This window comes from Elgaria multicarinata, chromosome 8, assembly GCF_023053635.1.
Source record: "Elgaria multicarinata webbii isolate HBS135686 ecotype San Diego chromosome 8, rElgMul1.1.pri, whole genome shotgun sequence".
Classification (NCBI taxonomy): Eukaryota; Metazoa; Chordata; class Lepidosauria; order Squamata; family Anguidae; genus Elgaria; species Elgaria multicarinata.
Window position 1 is genome coordinate 75,307,441 of NC_086178.1, and position 16,813 is coordinate 75,324,253.

General features: G+C 39.3%; 1 protein-coding gene across 1 annotated transcript in view; it reads left to right on the forward strand.

The window, feature by feature from the left end:
* Positions 1-16,813, forward strand: part of DOCK1 (dedicator of cytokinesis 1) — a 427,979-nt gene that overhangs the window by 34,359 nt on the left and 376,807 nt on the right. The window contains exons 2-4 of the mRNA XM_063132809.1: positions 6,180-6,263; positions 12,806-12,846; positions 14,848-14,903. Coding sequence (XP_062988879.1) covers positions 6,180-6,263; positions 12,806-12,846; positions 14,848-14,903 — 181 coding nt within the window. The remainder of the gene's footprint in view (positions 1-6,179; positions 6,264-12,805; positions 12,847-14,847; positions 14,904-16,813) is intronic.

Sequence of the window (16,813 nt, forward strand, 5' to 3'; positions counted from 1 at the left end):
GCGTAACTGTTATTTTAGGATGTTTTTAGGATGTTTTAATAATGTATACTATGTTTTTAATTCAGTTTTATGTATTTTATAGTTATTGTTGTTCACCTCCTCGATCCAAATGGAGAGGCGGGTAAGAAATAATAATAATAATAATAATAATAATAATAATAATAATAATAATAATGGTTTTGGGTTTTTTTAAAAAAAGGGGCAGTCCTATGCATATTTAGACAGCAAAAAGTCTTACATCTCCCAGCATTTCCTAGCAAGCCATAGGATTGCACCCTAAAAATAACTTCGCTGAAGCGTTCTCTGCAAAACACAGCTTTTAGATTATCGTTTCATTTGGTGTAGGATTTAATGTGGGTCTCTTATAAAACATTTACAATGTTCTTTAGATCACGTGTGTGTGGTATTTTTATTATAATCCAGCACAATTGCTGGATTATACACATTTCCCTTCCCAAAGTGAATTAGATTTTCTGCATTGCTGTCTCTTATGGGACTGCTTCAAGTATTATTATTTTTTAAAGCTTTCCTAAGATGCATGCTTCGGGCCATATCTCTCACAAGCTGGCTTTAAAAAAAAGAGACTTTTAATTAAAATCCCATTGCAAAGCACTCTAGATCAATATTCCTAATTCATTCAGAGGTCATCACAGAATGTGACTGACAGCTCCTATCTGATAGCTATTTGGATTCTTGTATTTAAGGAGTTGGTTGTCGGATTGGCGCCGTTGTAATGGGTGTCAACATCAAAACTGCAATGGACCTATTAACATTCTTTTTCTTAGTCTTACTGAATCATAATCAGAAGACAATTATATGCTGTCTAGGAAGGGCCACTAGTGTGCAGTTCAATGCTGGGCAACTTGTTTCTTTGCTATACTTTAGAGTTACTAAATAGGTAGTTGTGCTTTCTCAATGACAACTGTTAAATATTTAGGGCAGTATAACACACGGGCAATTTGGGGGAAAGTAGGTAGTATTAAACCAGTGGGTTCCAGACTGACATTTAGGAGCCACTGTAAATAGAGCTACCATTCTACCTTCCTAAATGTTTTGTCTGCATTAGTCCTTTGTTTTTGTTTTTCAATTGCTAAGAGGCGGGAGAACTAAGCCACAATGTAAGTATAGTAATGAATTTTGTAGACACAGATGACAATTGAACATATTGTTTCATTAAAAAAAATCCCTGTGGTGGAAAAACAGACTATAAATTTAAATATAAGTAAAACAAACAGCCAGCAGAGAATGTGTTTGTTCAACTCCCCTAGTTGCTTGCCTTCTTTAATTAATTTGTCAGATAAACTTGGCACAGTTGTGTAGTGTTGTTTGCCCCATAACACACAATTTCTAAACTGTCTATTTTGATGGTTTTTCCTGTTGGCTGGATTGTCTCCTGTGCGGGTGTTCACTTGCTTCTGTATCTTGAATTGTACACTTAATTTTTTTTGTAATGGTGTTTTAATTGGTTATTTGCTGAGTAATCCTTTTTAAAATGCTGTCTTTTGATATTAACAGATTGTATTTAAAACAAAAATGGGTTCAGTGTCAGCAAAACTGCATTATCCCTGAAGCTTTTTTTGGTAGATTGCTGAAGTTGTATATATAGGAAACTAAATGTGACCCTGTGCATGCCTACTCAGAAGTAAGTTCCATTGAGTTCAATGGCACTCCAGAAGTGTGTAATTAGCATTGGACTCAGTGGGGCTTACTTCTGAGTAGGCATGTATAGGATTCCACACAAACTCATTTTTGTGATGGACCCATTGCAATTTTTAAATTTCCTACTATGCACAATCTTCCATGTCTTCAAACAGCTCTTGGGTCTCCTATTCATCCCCACCCCCATTTGAAGAAAAACAAAATAGGCCCTTCCGCCTTAGTTTGAGCAAAGTGTGTGTAATGAGGAAGTGAGTCAGATAAAAATGCATCTGTAGCAATTTGGTGTCTCTCCTAAACATGTCCCAAGAAGTAAGTAAGTGTGTGTGTGTGTGTGTGTTAAAGGAAGATAGCACTATTTCAAATGTTAATTTAGAACTATACTTCTCATGAAATTCTGTAAGATGATAAGAGAAAGAAATTGAAGAGACAGAATGGAGAAAATGCTGATGTAGCTTAACGGTTATGGAAATGAAAATGAATGCTGTCAAAAAGTACCCATAGGATGGTTTTTATTTTCTGGGTATTTTGGTCTTCCCTTTGTATGTCTTTGGATTATCTTTTCAAAAAGCAGTCTCTTGGGTCTTCTTTATGCTTTAATTTTCCTTTGGATATATGATTTAATGAAGAAAGACAAAACTGTATATATTAGGTAGAATAATGTTTTTATAATCTGTTCTAACTCACTGAACAGGCCAATATGAGCTGTTATCTGAGGTCAATAATAGACTGCGTGTAGACTACCAAACTGAGACTTAATTTAGGCAAGACAGAAGTGGTTCTGGTCAGTAGGACTTCTGATGCTCCAGAAGAATTAGGTTTAGGTCTTTGGAGTGTTCCTGGATGGTCACTCAGGGCATGTCTACACTGGGCAGGGAAGGGGGGAGGATCTTGCAATATGCTGATCGCGAGATCCTCCCCTGCAGTCCACACGCGGCGCATGATGTCCTGGGAGGAAGGAGGACGTTAAGCCCACTATTTTTTTTTTTATTGAAGATGAGCGCCCAAGCGCTCCAAGGATAAGGTTACTTTTTTAAAAAATGATCCTGCTCCCCCTCTCTCATGCCCGGTTTCAGGATGGCTGCCCACATGTCTCACGGTCTCAGGACAATCCCGAGACTGTGGGGGAAAACGGGCTAAAAGCCGTCCTGGTAATCCCGGGGAAATGGCGGGATCATCCCTCCCTGCCCCCCCGGATCCCCTGTGCGTCATGTGGACGTACAGGGATGATCCCAGGGCGATCCCCGAGATAAGCCATCGTCTAGACGTGCTGTCAGTAACTGTGGCCAGGAATGCTTTTGCAAATTAGCTGCGCCTTTGGCTGAAGAAGGGTGCATGGATAAAATATCCCATTTGAGTCTTTCACCTTCAAAAACCCCATTAAAAATGCCCCCTTGCCTTCACATGTACCAAACGTCACAAGCTTCTTCCATTTAATTATTCTATCTGCCAGAAAAGTATCTTCAGTTTTTCTTCTTGTGTGATCCATAGAAGGTGCCAACTGCTCATTTAGAAGGTGCCACAAATGGATGTACCGAACCTATCCGGTCCTTTTTGTTTAAACCACGCAGACCCTCAGCCCTCCGAATCATGGGTAAATCCTGTTATGGTGCAATTCTATACATATCTATTCACAAATCCTATCTAGTTCAGTAGGGATGACTCCCAGGTCAATGGGTATGAGAATGAAAGCCTTAACTGGATAATGGCTGACACCCTTTTCTTGCCCCAAGAAGCAGGCTGGATAAACTCTCAGCTTCCTTCTTGCTAAGCAGCATCCTTCAAAATCTACTTTCCTATGGAAACTCTTAGGTTATTTTTGAACTTCTGGGACTTTCTAGGGCATATGGCTGGCCTTTATCATGAAGTTCTTTAGGCAAGCTAGAAGTATTGATTCTCCTTTTTATGTTGCCTGTCCGATTAATCTCCCCTTGCTCCCTCCCATGGTCTTAATGATTCCCTCCCATGATCTTAATAAAGTTTTCTTAATTTGCTCTGAAACTAGCATAGTAAAGGATTATACGAAATACATATTCCTGAAGGGATGAGGCTTTCAGTGAGAAAGTAGAGCTGAAATGAAACTACTGGGTTTTTTTCTCCCTCTGAGCATTGTAAAAACACACACACCTTCCTTTGATAATCCTGCTTCGAAAAGGCTTATATGAATGCCTTATAAATGCTTTATATGAATGCTTATTCATATAAAGTTCCTTCACTTGCCTTCAGTTGGCAAACCTGATTGGTTACATAGTTTTTGTTGACCGTTCCCTATGCGATTCCTAATTTGGGGAAGGAATCATCTATGTAACTAGTCTAACGGCATGTCTAGACCTAGGGATTGGAGGGGGTGGATCTCGTGATATGGTGTTCGCGAGATCCTCCCCCTCAGTCTATACGCGGTGCACGACATCCCGGGAGGAACAGGACATCGTGCCCACCTTTTTGTTTATCAAAAATGAGTGCACAATCGCTCGATCGCTAAAGGAAGGTTTTTGTTTTTGTTTTTAAAAAAGACCCCCCTCCCCCTCCGAGTTCTGTGCCCCATGCCAGGTTCCTGGCTCCTTGTGTTTACTTGCGAGGAGCCGGGAAGAAACCGGGATGGCTGCTCACATGTCCCGCGGTCTCAGGACAATCCTGAGACCGTGGGAAAACACAACAAAAATAATATATATAAAAGTACAACCAGGGTAAAACCAAGCAGTGATAGAGAGATTTATACAGATTTAAAATACTGATTCGAATTCAATGCGTTTTAATTTTGAAAACCCAATTAAAATACTGATTTAAAATAAAATATTTAAAAGTGCAAGGTTAAAAGACAATGATTAAACTGCTAAAATACTGGAAGAATAAGATGGTCTTTAACTGGCATTGAAAAGAGTATAACATAGGTGCCAGGTGAACCTCTCTAGGGAGCTCATTCCACAGCTGGGGTGCCATAGCAGAGAAGGCCCTCCTGGTAGCCATCTGCCTCTTTTCCTTTGGCAGGGACTCATGGAGAAGGACTCCCTGAGGATGATCTTAGGGTCTGGGCAGGCACATATGGGAGGAGGCCTTCCTTCAGATAACGTAGCCCCAAGCCTTTTAGGACTTCAAATGTTAAAACCAGCACTTTGAATTTGGCCCACACCTGGACTGGCAGCCAATGAAGCTGAAAAAGGACTGGTGTAATGTGGACTCATTGGCCAGTCTCTGTTAACAGTCTGGCTGCCCTGTTTTGTACCAGCTGAAGTTTCCGGACCATTTCCAAAGGCAGCCCCACGTATAACGCATTGGAGTAATCCAGATGAGAGGTTATCAGACAACTGTAGCTAGGCTATCTCTGTCCAGATAAGGGTGCAGTTGTTAAAATATATTATGTTTTCAATATATTATATTATCATATATTATATTATCAGCCTAAGTTGTTAAAATATATTATGTTTTCAAGTAATTTGCCTAAATAGATTTTATCGCTACTTGATGTCTTTACTTAAACATGGCTTATTTCTGACAGTACTGTTTCCATAGTTGAAAGGCCCTGAACATGATTTTTTGCTTGTTTACCTGATTCCATGTATATATATTCTGCACTTACATAAGAACATGTTTTAAAAACTATAATCTTATTGAATGATTTTTGTTTAAACCTCCATTTTACTATGAAGCAAAATACATCAGTAACAATATGAAAGTTTTTAAAAAGGGCAAGGGAGGAGGGACTATGTGGGACAATGTTTGGAAAGAGTAAGGTTGTATAAACTTTACTTGGGAAGAATGCATTCAATAGTATATAAAGAAAATCAAACCCGACTGCTCAATAGGGCTAATACTAAAACATACAAACAAACAAAGAGAGAGAGAGAGAGAATTAATCCCCCAAGTGGTACTGGAAAATGTAAGGAACTAAATTATACAAAACGTTTTGGTCAAAACCTTCAGCTTCAGATGCTGGGACCCCCCAAAACAAAGTATCCTTGAATGAGTGTTACTTAGAGCAGTGGACTTGAACTGGTGCATCACAACCCAAAAGTGGGTCGCAAGATTAGTCCAAATGGGTCATGGCAAAGCTTGTTGCTGCCATGTTGAGTATGGAGAAAATGGTGAAAGTTGCAGGTTGGGAATACGAGGTGGGTCTCGGGTCTGGACATGTTGAAGACCCCTGACTTATAGGAACATGTGTGAGGAGATGCTGTTTCAGATGTTCAGAGCCTAGTCTGTATTACCTTGATTTGTCATTCATAATTTAGTTAGATTCCATGAAACTGCTGACACAAATTTTATTTTCAGGCTCCCATTTACCTGGGAGTTTTTAAGTCCCATTGAGCTCAATAAGGGTTTTCTTCCCACTAGGCATGTATCACAAGCTCAATCCATGTATGCAGTTCAAGTTGGCATGTGCGTAAGAGACTTCCTATACAGTTAGAGCGATTTCAAGCTATGTTTTTTTTTAAAGTTTTGAATAACTTGGTGTTATTCCTTTTGACAGTGCATTTTATGCTAAAAACATGACCTTTCTTCCCCTTTTTTCTTTCCCCCTCTAGCATTCTACAACTATGATGCCAGAGGACCAGATGAGCTGTCTCTACAAATAGGAGATACCGTGCACATACTCGAGACACATGAAGGCAAGTGGAACAAATGTTCCTTTCATAGTCATTATTCTTGCAGTCATTGTTGTGAGCTTTTGGGTTTAACATGTCTGCCTATTTTAGCAGATGAGTTCTATTTTGAGACCTAATGAAATATTGAAGCATTTAAATGGGCACAAAATTAACAGTAGCTGGCATGTGGTAACTGATGAATAACCTTTCTAAGATGCAAATTTCTTGTTCTTTTCTTTTTCTTTTCCCGCCAAAACAAGATTAATGTTTTTGCACCTTTATTTGTATGGATCTTTGGTAGCATCTGTTGAGTGCTTAGAAAGTGATAGATGTACCTAGGATACCCTCACATAATATATTAAAAGGTGTTAAATCTTGAATGCTGAAAATATATAAGATATTTATCTTTGAAATTACTTCTACTTCCATGTAAGATAGTAAATGTATGTGCCTCTTGCTTAGCCCTTTCAACCGACCTTTTATTTGGATTCACTTCCCTGTAAAGTAAAGCAGTATTAATTCTTACATGCTAGGACATACGTTTAATTTTTCACCATCAGATCTGCAGAACTCTTTATTAATATGGAGCTCAGGACACATTCCAAGGTTCTTCCCCTCCGATTTAGTTCCCACAACAATCCTGTGAGGTAGGTTAGGCTGAGAAGGAGTGACTTACCCAAGGCTACCCACAGCTGAGTAGGGATTTGAACCCATGTCTCCCCCATTCCTAGTCAGCCATTCTAGCCAATAGAATAAGAGAGCTTCTAGGTTCCCGCCATAGCTTCTATCCAGCGTTGATTGCCTACCTTTATAAGTGATCTGTTTTCAACCCCTCTTTCATTGCTAGAAATAAGCAATGAAAGCTGTAGCTCCTTAATAGTTGCAGGTTCATACGTTTTATTGATTCCCCCCACCCCCACCCACCCTGACTCAGTCTTTCCAGGCTCGGGGACTTATTTTCTTTCTCATCAATATGTATGTTTGCTTGCCTTTCCTCTAGCTTTTTTTCCTCTGACCTTTTCAGACGCAAATGAAAGATGCAGTTGCTCTGTTTCGACAGATACTTTACAACACTAGAACGGCTGCTTGCGTAAAATGCGCCCAGTAAGGGGTCTCTACTGCATTTGATAGTGGATGGCATACTCCCCTTCTCTCATTTCTTTATGTGATTTATAAAAGAGTCTTTGGTGAAACCATTAACAAATTAATATGTATTGCTCTAGCGTTATTGAATGTTTTTTTTACTTGTAAATTTTTAATTAAAGTATTTATTTTAAAAAGTCAGTCTCAGTTTGCTGCCTTATGACAAGGGCATATATGAATGGACTGGCCACATAAATTGGGTTCTGGACATATAGGCGGGATTCCAGTGTAATGCCAATCTGTGGTTTGGCATTATAATAATAATAATAATAATAATAATAATAATAATAATAATAATTTTATTTCTTACCCACCTCTCCCTTTGGATCGAGGCGGGGAACAACATTAGAACAGGAATCAATACATCTTAAAAAATCATGATTTAACATTGAACTGGATAGGCCTGCCGGAAAAGGCTAGTCTTTAAAGCTAGCCTTTATGTGTGAAAGCGGAGCTGAAGAGAGCCATGCTTCAGGTTTTCATGCTCCTTCTTCCTTCATATGCGAGTGGTTTCTAAAACAGCCCTATCTTGTTACTGGGCTGGTTCCCATGATCACCACAGGCTGGTGTGGCTTGTGGTGCATGCTGACAGCCATTTTGAAAATTCAGCCTCAAGAGGGGGGAAACAACCCTCCAGTAACTCTAAAAAAGGCAAGCTTTTGCTCAGACAAGACAAGTTGCAGCTGAGGCTTGAATAGGCAACTTGGCGTCCATGCGCATGCACACCTTGTATTGGCTTGAATAAGCTACAGTGCACTATGGAGACTGTAGTAAGCTTGTTCTCACGATTGCCAGTGCACTAAGCAAGCCTGCTGCCATCAGACACTGGGCTGGTTCACATGATCGGCAGTCCCACTGATAACAGGCTCTCTGAAGATGCTATGAGCCCTGGGAAGGAAGCATCCATTGGGGACAGTGAGAGCATTCTCATGTCTAATAGCAGCATTGGGAAGAGGAAGATTTTCTTAAGTCTGTGGCATAGGAGAAAAAGTGTTTAACTCCTCTCCACATCTTTTGCTTCTGATCAGGGCCCCCAGCAGCTGCTATTTACAGTTGGGGTGAAATAGGTGCACGTGATGTTTAATCTATTAAAATTCTGCTTAATAGCAATGTATTTCTGGACTCTATAATTTTTGGAAGCTGTGACAATCCTATTATTTAGAACTTCAGAAAACACCAGCTTCTCTGAGGTGCAAGATAAAGTTGCATGCAGTTTGTTCATTTTTTAAAGAGCAAATTTCTTGCTAGATGGATCACAAATAAATTCGATGAAAAATCTTTTACCTCCTTTTTTTGGGGGGGACAACTAGAATAGAAAATTCTCTGTTCTGTTTGCTTTCTGTCTGCAATTCTTTTAAGGATAAAACAGACTAGTGATAACCTACATCGTTCCTCAGGTATATGTTAATAATCTTTCTTAGATGAGGGAAGCCAGCCCTGTACATAGCTTGGAGAAAAGCAGGAGTGTAAAGGGAAGAAATTAGCCATGTAAATACATACTGAAACTGACTATTCTTTTTACCATCTTTGTTGTAAAATTTGTCTATGGCCTCTCCAGAGGATCAGAGGAAAAAAGAACCAATATTTACTGAGACTAACATACAGAACAGTTTACAATGTAGGTTTGCTTGCCAATTTTGCTCTGAATTGGGTACACTTTGTATGAAAGATCTCTCCCAATTTGCCTGGCACAGCACCATCACTCTATGTGAATGACTATTGTGTGTGAGATTTTTTTTTAATTAAACAGTCACACTAAAACAGAATGGGCTTGGTAGCAATAAAAGCACATAATGCTGATCGCTTGCAGATGTGTTGTGGATTGGGGGGCACAATGAATGAGGAATTACCTCTTTGTTTCCCTGGTGCGGCATCCTGCTTTCACAAATGTGAGAAATATTTTGATGGGCTGAAATAATTACACTACAATAGGATTGTCTGTGGGAGAAATTTGTATAGCTGGATGAAAGACAGAGAGGTGCTTCTGGCACCTTCACACTCAGTGCTTTGGAGAAGGGACATAATGTTTTACTGCAGTAGGCAGTTCAAAAAAAAAAAACCTTGGAAAAATGTAGCTATTTACATGCTCATCCAGGCATCAGCGAATATCTTTGTTTACTCGCTTTCTATTTTCCTGTGCTGCTTACCAGACAAACAGGATTATCTGCTCTTTCCATCTACCGGAGAAGGGCTAGCCTTATTAGGCACATCTTATGAAGTGCTGCCTGGTGCAGCTTGCCAGAACTAAATCAGTCTGTTAAGAGCCCCGCGCTCTGATCTGAAGCTTACTAAAAAGATGGAAGGAGGCAGGAAGTGGGCACCCAAAGCATATGTATTTCTGTGAAGTAGGCCCTGTTGGTATCAACATAGAGTAAAATTGGGGAGGTGAGGGTTTTTACCTGGGCCCTGTGGACCAAGAAGAGATGGTCTGGGCTACTAGCCCATTCCCATGACGAAAATAGTTTAGGCTAAATTGTAGATCATGCTGAAGGATGCTTATCAAACTCATTCCTTTGTACTTCTGTAGGGTAGGTGTGGGCAACCTGCAGCCTACTGTCATGCAGCCCTCGGCTTACTTTCAAAACCCCTCTGTATACAATCAATTCAGACCTCTGTCAAGCGTGATCTGTCCTTCCATGGCAGCTTGCTGCATGAGAAAGAAGAGGGAGAGAGAGAAAGAGAGAGAGAGGGAGAGAGAGAGAGAGAGAGAAAATGGCACGACAGAAAGAGAATAGCAGAAAGAAAAAGAGAAAAGTATGACTCACCCACTTTTGGCTCTGGCCCTGCCCACCACTGGGTTCAGCCCCATTCACTGGCAACATGAGGGCTGCAAGAGATTACCCACAAGGAAATGCGACTCTCGATAGAAAAGAGAAGTAGTCCATCCCTGATATTGAGTGGTCATATCTTTTGCTGGAAACAATGAGAAAAAGTGGAAAAGCAAAACAAGGTGCATTCTGAATAGGAATCAGGCTGTGCTAGTGCAGGCTCTGAATATGGCCAAAACTAAGTATGGGTTGTTTAATTTAAAGTTAGCTATTATATGTGAACCTGGTCTATGTCGCTCAATGTAGAATTAATTTAGTAAATTAATTAACACTTCAGAGATTAATGGCTAAATAGATACTTCTCATGCAGAACACCACACTTGGTTTGACTCGTGGCAGCAGCACTAGGAAAGATGTCTGCCTCAGGTCTTGGAGAGCTGATGCCAATCATCAGATACAATATCTGAAGGGTACCAGATATTGGGGACAAACAGCAAAAAGTGCTATCCTTATCATATCTTGCTTGTGTAAGTCCAGAAGCACCTGGCTAATCAGGAGTAAAAACAAGGTTATACAAGATAGACCTTATGGTGTAATCCAGAAAAGCTATGTATGAAGAAGAATGTGTTAGTTTAAATCAAAATCACATTTGCTAAATTGGGTCAAAACTCTTAATATAGCAGCATTAAAAGCAGTTTAGTTTCATTTAATCAAGTATTCTATTTTTTGTTACTTAGCAAACTGAATATTTTTTTGGGAAATTATGTTTGGGTGGTTATACTAGGGACAATCCGGAGGACTGTTGTTTACTTAGACAGCAATCCTATTATCGTTGTTGAAGTCAATTACTTTGTTGAAGTCAGTTGCATTACCCCAGAATTAAGAGTTTTGAAGACTGTTGGCTGTTTGAATCCCAGGTTATATTTTTCAAAATATATATGAGAGACTTTGAAAACTGCAGTGTCTTAGAACAGGGTGAGTGAAAGATAATTCTGAATGTAATTGTTGGTAGATGTGGATGATTTGAAGAGATTTCTAGCTCCCAACAACTAAATGACTTTCCCCGTGCCCAAATTATACTGCTGAAATAAAGAAAGCTTGGGGTAACCTGAAGTGGATTTTTCAACTTCAGAGCCAGTAGTGATTAGAGTGTTCAACTGGGACTTGAGAAATCCAGGTTCTAGTCCCTATTTGGCCCTAATGCTCACTGGGTGACTTTGAGCCAGTCACTGACTCTCAGCCTAACCTACATCACAGGGGTGTTGTGAGGATAAAATGGAGAGAAGGAGCACCGTGTAAGCTGTCACGGGTTCCTTGCAAGAAGAAAAAAAAGCAGGATATAAATGTAATATACCTAGCAGAACACCTTTCTTTATACATGCCCAGGCGACCTTTAAGATCTGCAGAGGAGGCCTTGTTGGTTATTCCCAAATAAATGAAATGTCGCAATGAAGTACCCAGATGGAAGGCCTTCTCTGTAGTGGCACCTACCATCTAGAAAACCCTCCCTTGTGTAGTTCAGGAGGCAGAAAAGCTGGCATCTTTTAAGTGCTTCCTGAAAACATGCTTGTTCACTCAGATTTTCCCTGGGTTGCAAGTAAAGTAATTTTGCTGCTCCATTTTACTGCTCCTTGATTATTATTTTTTTACTGTAGTTGGAAGTTTTTTAATATGGTGTTTTTAATATTTTAATATTGTGAACCACTGAGAGATTTTACCATACTCAGCAGGATATAAATGCTACAAATAAATAAATAAATAAATAAATAAATAATGGTAGTAATAGAAGTAGTAGTAATAATTGTGTGGAAGGCATGTTAATTTCAGTTCTTTTACTCAAAACAAATTCCTGGGCTCAAAATTCTTTGTATGGTGTATGTCTTCTACATCAGTCTCTGGTTGGTGGATCTCAGAGTTCCAGCAGGGGAAAAACAAGAGTGAATCCTTCAAGCCTGAAGTCTGCCCACCGCTGTATTAAACTTTCTTGTGGCATGGCTATTTTCTCATGGCAGATTGTGATCTTGCAACAAGGTACAAAATAAAAGCCTACCTAAATATAAAATCTTAAACCATTTCACTATTTTGAAAGTGAATGTTCCATTTATGTATTGGGGAAATGATGTATTAATTATACTTCTGTGAATAAAGGACATTCCATGTACCAGTATTTTTAGCGGGCAGGTGTTTTTTTTTAGTGTTTTTTTTTTTTAAAGATTTGTAACCACCTTTCAGGATATAATAACCCCCACAAGGCACTGAAATTTCCAAAAATATAATAAAATGCAAAACCATCCCTTTGAAACTCATATATCCCTTAAAAATTAATAATCCAGATTAATTTAAATAGAATATGAAGTGTTAAAAAAACACTCAACCCTGATATTGATCAAGCTGCACATATTTCCAAGGAGAGTAAATTCCACATTTATGAAGCCACCACTGTACAGTCCTTGTCCCTGCTACCCATCTGTCTAGCATCTTTCAAGGATGGGCCAGAGATGGACTTTGGACATTTATCTCAATACCTGGACAGGTCTGTTTAATGTAGCAAAAATGCCATTTGTTAATTGGAATTTATCAGCACCTATGGATTGTGGGTATGTTCTGACTTCCAATTAGTTTACAAAAAACTTATTCAGAAATATTCTCTTCTAGGTTGGTACAGAGGCTACACTTTAAGGAAAAAATCCAAAAAAGTAAGTATTGTGCTTTCACAGTAACAACTTTTTGTGTGCGTTCTAACAGCTTAAGTATTTCAGTATTCCATTCCCTTTTGAACTTTTTATTGATCAGTAAACTTTTATTTCACAAAAGTTTAATGCACCACATTTTTTAAAAAACCAATGGATTACTAATAAAATGAATTTGCTTCTTCAAAAACAAAATGATCTCACTCTTTTCCTACAAAAAACCCTGTTGATTTACCTTTCACATGTACTTATATTTTTAATGAATAGATTTTGTTTTAAACAAGTTCTATTTGTATTAATAAACTGTGTAGGCATTAAAATATTTGCATGTAAAAGTGGGCAACTTAACAGGAAACTTTATTCAACTGAACTCATACCTTGTAGGCCGATGTGGCTATTCATATCTGTATACAGAGTAAAAAAGAAGATGATAGCAGACACACAGAATGTAGCTGTTGTCAGATCATTTGTTAAAATGAACCGTAGAACATGTGATTTCCACTATGCATTTTCAGGTTCTTGCATCGATCCAGCACGCTTCAATCTCCATAATTTACTATTGGTTTATTATGGGGTTTTATTTAAAGCAGTTCATTGTGACCTGTGTTCCATCTCTAAGAAATGGAATTGATGGACTATTTTAGCCATTCCTCTTAATTTCTGAGAAAGGTTTGCTATGTGGCATACGGAAATACTGTTCAAGAAACGCAAGTCAGACCTTTACCCCCTTTGGTGTGTGGAACTATTTTGTGTGGTACTTTGGACCGTGTCAGTTTATTAAAATCAAGCCTATTGGCTGCTTGTTTATATTGACCTGGTTTAGACGTAGCAATAAACAATGGCTCATTTATTTGACATGAGCCTCAGGGTGCTTGCTCCTCAGTTCAATCTCTTCCAGCACTGCTATAAGGAGGAGATTGGAAGCTACCCACAGTTTACAGTTACCCACAGTCTACAGTTAATGTCCAAACCCTAAATTGTGGTTAGTTTTAACTAACTTTAGTTGAAGTCAGTCAACTAACTGTAGTTAAGGCTAACCATACCTTTAGGGTTCAGACATAATGTTTGACTCTGATCTCATCCTTGCTCCAGCATGGAGCGTGCAAGCTTAAGGCTTATGCATGTAACAATAAACCATTGTTTATCAAACTGGGTTTGCAGCGGTTAGTCTCAATGGAAGTGAAGGTTTGCAAACTCTTTCTGGCTGCGTAGGAGGAGAATAACATGCTAGGCTTGCAAAGCTTGTTCTTGTAATAATAAACTATTGTTTATTACTACATCCAGATGAAGCCACTTGCATCTTCTATGGATCAGAGATTTTGTTAGATCATGGTTCACTAAACAGGTTATTTAAGGTGCAGTCCTATGGGATTGCTATCCATTAGAAAGAAGCCTCCAATCTCAGAGACTTCCAAATATTCTATGCCCTACCACGCTGCTGCTAGCTATGTGAGAAGTGTGAGGGAGGCAATTTTCACCTCCTTTGTGTTTCCTTCCTTCTAGGTGGGCCTCTGAGCCCATCTAGAGAAGTTGTGCTTCCAGGGGCAGGGCTGGGGCTGGAGAGGCCACAGGATACAGTGGATCCCTGTCCATTGGAACACCCCTTTTTTGCCCATTACAAGGACATCCAAGGTCGCTTTGCAGCCTTGGAAAGCAGGGTGCTGTCAGTCTTTCCATGGCAGCTGTGAGGGGACGGGTGGAACAAATAGGATCTCAGACTCTTTGTCCCTTTGTAGGTGTGTCTATGGCTTTGGGAAGTGGAATCTGAACAATCCTATGTTCCTGGGATACTCTCCCTGGAACCATAGGATTGCTCTGTAAGTCAGTTCAAAAATTCTTCAATATGATGAGCAGAATATCAGTGAGGTTTTCTTACTGAGGCTTGTCAGAGCTTCCAAAACTTTTGGAAGGTAAGATAATGGTTAAAAATGGCATTTATAGAAAAGAAAGATTAATTTTATGACATGTAGTGAAAACCCTCCAATAAGTTACTTTTTTCTGTTAAAGGGCATATTTCCTGCTTCCTATATACAGCTTAAAGAAGCAATAGTTGAAGGAAAAGGGTAAGTTTTTGGCCATAAAAGAGTTAACAGATGAAAACATTTTCATGACGGCTTTTTTTGCACTTAATAAAGCAAATGTATGACTATGCATGGGAAGTAAAGTCTAAAATTTCATTCCTGCTTTGAAAGATCATGGTGGGCAAAGGGACAAAAGGGTTGAGAAGAGAACATTAATAGACAATCTGACTTCTCGCTTAGGATTGTTGGGAATAATTATGTTAGCAGTAGATTGAGTGAAAGCATGAATATAAATATCCAGTTACCTGGAAGATATTCTGTGTAATCCTATGAACTTTAAATTTAAACATTTATGAGAGTATTAGTTTGAGTTGTTATATTTGCAGGAAAAATCTTCATGATTGCAAAGCGTGTTATTTTATGATGTATTATTTTTCAAGATTCAGCTGCTATATATGCTTGCAGACCTTTCTTCTGCCAGTCTAGTAGGGGTTTTTTTAAAGCAAATTTTCCAACTACACAAATGTCCTGTCAATCACCCCCAGCCCCCGCCCAAGCCACACACATTATTTCTCTTTCATAACTGGATAGATTATCATCAACACTAGTAGCACCTTAAACTTAAAGACAGATTGACAGGGCCATTTGGATACCCAGGAAGGACTACAGACCAAGGGAAGTACACCACTGGTTGTCACCTACAGTCCCCAATTGAAACTACTGCAACGGATTGTCAGTGAACTGTGTGCACCAGTTGCTGGGGAACTTGGGTGGGAGGGTGCTGTTGCACCATGTCCTGCTTTGTTGGTCCCTGGCCGACAGCTGGTTGGCCACTGTGTGAACAGAGTGCTGGACTAGATGGAGTTATGTTCTTAACTCCAACCCATCATCAGCACAGACATCGCTCTCACAAGCCTTGGGAGGCAGACCAGTCCTGGCTCCCAACCTGAAGCAGATGCTAACCAGGACAGAGACACAGACGAGGGACCAGAGCATTCAATAGACCCAAGTGCCAACTCTGCCCCCACATCTATTCAGGCAACACTATCACAGGACCCAACAACATCAGTTACACCATCAAGGGCTCTTTCACCTGCATCCTTATATAATTTGTGGTACATGCCATTCCTGACTTTGTCTTTTGCTAAGTTCTTAAAAAACACTAACACATAACACGTGTCTTATTTTTTCACCACTTTTTTCAACTGCACAGTATCAAATTTCCAACTGCACATTTTTCCCCAACTGCACTTTTTGTGTCCAACTGCACACATTACACACACACCCGGTCTAGTAGGGAATAGTAAGAAAGGACTTAAAGAGAACTGGCATGACAGGTTTCCACTGAAGTAGTTGGCTAAAAGGAACCACCAAGCAAGAGGACCTTGTCCAAGATAGTCACAGAAAGTGGTGTTGAAAGGGAAGAGAGAATTAACATTGTAGACAGAGGTCTGGATTGGTAGTCCCTACCCCCTACCCCAACAGTTCCAGACTTGATCTAAATACTTCAAGGGGATGAATACACGTTGTTTTCTATGGTCATGCATTTTGTAATTACTCCACCATTAAAAATGTATATTGTCTTTGCTTGCTTTAGTTTTTTTTTTTAAGCATTCTCATTGAATTCCAGGGACTTTTAAACCATTTCCCCTGTGATAGAACAAGAACAAAGACAAATAGAGTATCTGATACCCTCCAGCAAAGATCTGTTATGAAGTGCATTTTCCAGATCACAAATCTTTCATATAACCCTATTCTGCCAGATCTTTATTTCTCTGTATTGAAGAACAACTCTATTTACAATTCAGATTATGTTTTATGTATTCGGTTGTCCTTTGTGCACAACTTGCAGTTTTTGGGTGGCTGTTTACTAACACAATGTGATAATGGCAATGTAGTGGTCAATTAACCACGCCTGCGTGTGAAAAGTTAGAACACTGATGCTTGAAAAG